The 6000-nt window shown below is 40.2% G+C and overlaps 1 protein-coding gene across 4 annotated transcripts in view; it reads right to left on the bottom strand.

Moving 5' to 3' along the window:
* The window catches only part of L3MBTL4 (L3MBTL histone methyl-lysine binding protein 4), a 450236-nt gene that overhangs the window by 52792 nt on the left and 391444 nt on the right, over positions 1–6000 (bottom strand). For all 4 annotated transcript variants that reach the window (XM_069099671.1, XM_069099669.1, XM_069099670.1 and 1 more), the window contains one exon: positions 5717–5886. In XM_069099671.1, coding sequence (XP_068955772.1) covers positions 5717–5886 — 170 coding nt within the window. The remainder of the gene's footprint in view (positions 1–5716; positions 5887–6000) is intronic.

The raw sequence follows: 6000 nt of genomic DNA, 5'->3' as shown, positions 1-6000 counted from the left end.
CCCCAGCTTTGAAAAACCCAGATGTTGATTTGGTATGGATGTAATGGTTGGGCAGTTTGGAAATCTGTCTACTTGATCTGTTTCTGTCTTGATAATTCTGTCTGTATATTCTGAAGTTCAGGGTGCTGACCTTTTTCCCCCTGAACTAGGTAAACGATACATATCTGACTGATTAAAGTAAGCTTGTTAACCCATTTTGAGTTGCTTTCCTTTAACAAAGCAGATCTAAGAACGTGTGTTGGCAGACACCCTGGGGACGCTGGGGTGCTTGCCGCTACAAGACCCTACCCACAAGGAGCTTACAATCTACTAGCAAAAGAGCAGACCTGTACAACATAAGGCCCGTGGGCTGCCTGTGGCCTGCCAAAGCATTTCAGGCGGCCCATGAAAAATGTAGAGGATGTAAAAGAAAGTAAAGATGGAAGGAGTGCTTTGTCTGTGCCCCACTTAATCGTGTAACTTCACAGATGGGTCACCACTTCCCACTCTTTCCTGTTTGTCATGTGACTCGTGGCAAACAACCACTGTCTGCCTGTCTCTAGTCTGAGAGGAGTGAGAGTTACACTTTTTCTGCTGTTTTCAGTGGTTACTTGTGTTGAACAGGGACAAAGTGAGAGTATCAAAGTAATTTTTTTTAAACATTCATGTGATTTCATGATAAATAACCTTAAGTAATAAATGTAATTAATTGATGTTAATAGAAATTTCCCTTTTTGAAAATATGGTTTATTTGCGAAATAGTTTAATCATTAGTTATACCTTTAAGTGGAAAATGAGGCACTAAAAACCTATCTGTGGCCCAAAGAAATTTAGTCTATTTTAATTTTGGCCCCTACTTATTGCCAAGCTGTCCAGGTCTGCAAGAGAGTATCAGTAGAGTTCAAAGGCCAAATGAAACTCTGCTAGTGGAATAGTATTGGTCAATTCAATCACCTTCACCCTTTGTACATAGGAAAAAAAAAAAGAGATGCCTGTTTTTTTTCCTAACCAAACATAATTAGAAATAACCAAATTTCTAACAATATGGAATAGGTCCTTTTCTCTATACATAGGCAAAAGGGCATATCCTTTCATCACTTTATCTTCTTCGTTATCTAAAGGGAATGGTACTTAGCCCACAGGGTGCGGTTCATTTAGTACATACTGTTACAAGATTCGGCTCCATCACTTTCACCACTGAGGAAGCACAGAAGTCATTTTTTCTTAATCCAGCCATCCTAGAACTGCTTTCTCAAATGACTTCTATTCCGAACACCACTGTCAATCAGAATTCCGTACCAGATTCAAGCTGTTTTAAAACTGTTTTAAAATTATGACCAATGAAATATCTCCCCTGCTGAACTCCCCTCTGCAGCAATCCTTATTTTTATGTGTCCAACTCTGGGCTAGGTGCAATTGGAGATATAAGAGCAATTTAAGACATATTCCTGAACCTCAAGGAGATCAAAATCTATGTGGAGAGACAAGCTTAACATATATGGAACCATTAGGCGCTAACCTATGTGATTTTTGTTCAGTTGTTTTTTCAGTCATGTCTGACTCAATTTGAGGTTTACTTGGCAAAGATACTGGAGTGGTTTGCCATTTCCTTCTTTAGCTCATTTTACAGATGAGGAAACTGAGGCAAACAGGGTTAAGTACCTTGCCCAGGGTCACACAGCTAGGAAATATTTGAGGCTGGATTTAAATTAAGAAAGATGAATCTTCCTGATTCCAGGTTCAGTGGTCTTATCCACTCTGCCACCAACTAATATGATATGAACTGCCAAAAGATTATTTGATTTAGCATTAAAAGGTCTAGTCTAGGTCCTTTATTTTACGGAGGGGAAACTGAGGTGAAGAAGATTCACAAATTCCTATCATCATCATTATCATTATTACTATTATTATTTCTACTGCATCAAGCAATGGTATTTCTGAGGGCTGAGTATCAAGTTGCTATAACAGAATCTGAGTCACAAACCTGGGAAAACAATGAAATCCAAAAAGAATAGTTAACTTGTACATCAGGAATGTTTCAACAGGTACCTAATTTCCTTGCTTCTTGTTGTTCAGTCATGTCTGACCCTTTTTGGGGGTCTCTTGGTAAAGATATTGGAATGGTTTTCCATTTCCTTCTCCAGCTCATTTTACAGATGAGGAAACTGACGCCAACAGGGTTAAGTGACTTGCCCAGGGTCACACAGCTTGTAAGTGTTTGAGGCCAGATTTGAACACAAAAAGATGAGTCTTCCTGATTTCCAAGTCCAGTGCTCTATTCACTCACTATAGCTGCCCCAACTTCCTAGTTAGATCTCGTTATTTCAAGCATAAAAGAAAAAGCAATGAGGTGAACAGAAAGGCATGGATTTGATCAGCCTAGTCACATAGCTGACTTCTTACAGAAAGCTGGAACAGTCAGATGCAAATATTCATATTCTTAGGAGCCACTCAAGGATAAACATCTGAAGACACAATCAACTGAAGTGTAAGGGGTTGGATAGTAGATTTTTGTGTCCCCTGTGCAATGATTTTTAGTAAGTTCTCAAAAGTGTCTGGTGACTGATTAAGTGATTTGGTTCTACCCTTTTTCTGCAATACTGGGTTACTTTGAACTGAGTTTTCTTCTATGCTCAGAAAAAAAAAAGTACATTCTCTAACCTCCAAGGAGTAATACTGGGAAAATAAGAGACTATTTTCAGTAAGAGTCCCCATATTGCTCAGCGGGAAAATTAGGAGCAAGGTATGGTTTAATTGATCCTGATTAAACTTAAAATGTAAAGGTAAACCCATGTGGAGTGACTGATTTTTTTCTATTTTGCACTTGGCATTGTAATTTTTTTCACCATGTTATCTCTTGCATATCTCCTTCTTTTAGAGAACCCCAGGGAGGCAGCTCACTTCACCCTCAGTGGCCTGCTCTAGGTTCGCACCAACCTCCTTGCCCTTGGGCGGTAACTCTCCTTCCCCTATATCTTCATTTCTTAGAATCTCTGGCTTCCTTTTCTTAAAGCTCAAGTATTGCCTCGGGCAGGAGGTGTCCCTCCTCAAACCCACCCTAGTAGAGTGCACCACTGTGCTAATAATGCCTTTCCCTTTATGATTACTTAGCTTAGAAGATAGATGACTGGGACTGAAGTCAGGAAGACCAGAGTTCAAATCTGACCTCAGCCACTTACCAGCAGTGTGACCCTGTGCAAATCACTGAAACCCTTTCTGCTTAGTTTCCTCAACTGTAAAACAGGGATACAAATAGCACCTTCCTCTCAGGGTTGTTGTGAAAATCAAATGAGCACTTAGCGCAGGGTCTGGCACACAGCTGGTGCCTAATAAATGTTTGTGCATCTGGTATGCATATATGTGCATACTGTCTCCCTAGTTGGAAGCCTTTCCTTGAGGAAAAGGATGGTTTTTCCTTTTTCTTTGTATCTTCAGGGCTTAGCACAGAGCCTGGCACACAGCAAACACTGAAGTCAATCGGCTGGCACGGCCACCTGGGTAATGCTAGCACAATCCTGCTGTTGGGTCTGGTTTTGGGCAGTGCAGTGTGTGTGGTCTCTGTATACGACACTCAGTGGAGTGGAGCTCTGGATTTGTTGTTGGAGGAAGCGGACTGACACTGCCTCTGATATTATCCCCTCAGCTAATTCTGTTACCTCTCTGAGCTTATGGCTTCACTTCTGTATGACGAGAGGGTCAGATGCTATGATCTTTGCAAAGCCCTTTTAGCCCTAATCCCATACTTCTGCAAAATCAAGGTGAACAGATTACTCTCTGGGAGTAAGGAATTCAGTGGTGAGAAATGAATGAACTCTACCAAGAGGCCTCTGGGCAAATAGCTACTCTCAGAGAGTATCCTGTTTGCCTTAATTTAGGAAAGAGTCACACGCGAGCAGTAGTAAGCAAGGTTCTGAGAAACGTGAAGTCCTCCTGTGTATTTTCACATTTTTGTTGGGATGCAGCTTACAGTAGGAGCCAGAGAAGTGGCTTTAAATGAACTGACAAATTGGGTGGTTTTAGGCAGGTCACTTAAGCTTGATGATAATGCAGTGAAAAAGAATGATTTGGTGAATAGAGAAGTGGCCTTAAGAGTCAGAAAGATCTGTGTTCAAGTCACACTTCTGACTTCTGACACATAACTGGTTGTGTGACCCTCGGCAAGTCATTTAATCTCAAAATGTTCTTGGCAACTCTCTAAGAAGGTAAGTTGCAGAAAAGGTGCTGACCCAAAATGGCAGGAGTTTCCTCACCTGGCAGGTCCCTACAGAAGGGAAATGATGGTATTGCTAATTTACTACTAACCTCAGTAGGTTCCTTTAAGGATTAAATCAGAAAATGTATAAGAAAGCAATTTGTAAACCATCAAATACAAGTTTCTGATGTTGTTTCATGATGACATACAAAATTCTAAGTGAGTGATATGCTGTCATGAAAGCTTTGGCCTCTATGATTAAATTATTCTAGCTGCAAGCAAAATAAGGAGGGTTAAGATAAAGATGGGAAACTGAGGCAAAGGAACCAAAACAAACCAATTAACTTTAAACGGCTTTCATGATCAGATCTTTACTTTATTTCCCCCTTCAAGCTTTCATAATAACCTGGATGACATCAGAACATTTATTCTGACAAATGGAGAGGAGTACAATTTTGATAGGGCTTTCCTAGAAATCTTTACCCATAACTAGAGAAACCTTGGAAACTTCAATGTCTTTCTCAATTTCCTTCCCCCACAGAGCTTCTGATCCCCTATAAGCACTCAGACTAACAAGAACATTAAACATTAAAAAAATATTTTATTCACACAACAACAAATAAAGGAAAGAACCAGTACCTAAGGCAATAGACAATTATGAAAAATTCTCCATTTCCAAAGGAGATCTTCCAATTACAGCCCTGTGTGGTTTGGGGTGACTAAATTCCTGTCCTATAGCTTGATTAACCACCAATCATTCACGTTTAACCTGGCACAGAACTGACTCAGGGATGCAAAATTACTTCTGCTGATTCTCTGAAGGCAATCCTCCGGTGCCTGCCTACATTTATTTTTCTTTGTTATAGGTCCTTCCTAGCTTTTGTGCTATGAATCAGATCACATCCTTAGGATTACCATGGCTTTTTGATTCACCATACCCTCACAACAGGTCCCCTGAATTCAATGGTTGGTTCTCCCTGGCCAGTAACTCATGTTGGCCTCATGATTAACTAGGGTTGCTGTCTCTGGATGGAAGCATCCAATTTAGTCCTTATGAGAATATTAGAATATACAAGATGTTGCTTGTCTATAATCAAAATGGAGGGCAACATACATAATTTAGAAACTTCACAATAATAGAATACTTAGCCACTTTGAGGCTAAGAACTTAAAATTTTAAGACGCGATACTGGCATCTAGGGCTTGACTGTAAAATATAAGAAGTTTCTGCCAGTCAACCATCCTTGCATGAGGTAGGAGGAAGGAAGGAAGGGATCTTATCTGCCTTTTCCTGGTTTATGCCTGATATACTTAGATCTTAGGCATTGACCATAGCCTCCCTTTCTTACTGAGGCAAGGGCTTCATGCATATTTTTTTTAAAAAATCTCATTTGGAGGAGAAAAAACCACACACTTAGCAAAAATCATTTTATCAGGCATAAATGGACATGAACATGGAAGCTATTTTAAACATCACAGTTCTGACTTAGACATTCTCCCTTGAAAAGCTTCAAAATAAAGAAAGGAAATAAATAGATTTCTCACCTCATCCACAGTCCAATTGGCTACTTCACTTGCCTGGATATCAGCCACACCTGGAAGAAGCTTGCAATGTTGTTCCCTGCAGAGGGGAAGGTCCCGGGAGGGGTAGGCTGACATGGCAGATAGGAAAACTGACTGGTGGAGGTCCAGTTGTGTACTTTCAGGAGAGTGTTCTGGGGGAGAAAAAGCAGCACTATATGGAACCACTTTATTCAGCCTAACTTAGCAAATCTTAACATATTAATATTTACAGCATTTAAGATAAGATGTACCAGGCACTGTGCTAT

This window comes from Petaurus breviceps, unplaced genomic scaffold (genome assembly GCF_028583685.1).
Source record: "Petaurus breviceps papuanus isolate PSGF00001 unplaced genomic scaffold, PetGlider_PUasm1.0 38, whole genome shotgun sequence".
In the NCBI taxonomy this organism is placed as follows: Eukaryota; Metazoa; Chordata; class Mammalia; order Diprotodontia; family Petauridae; genus Petaurus; species Petaurus breviceps.
This window is presented reverse-complemented; position numbering and strand designations above follow the sequence as displayed.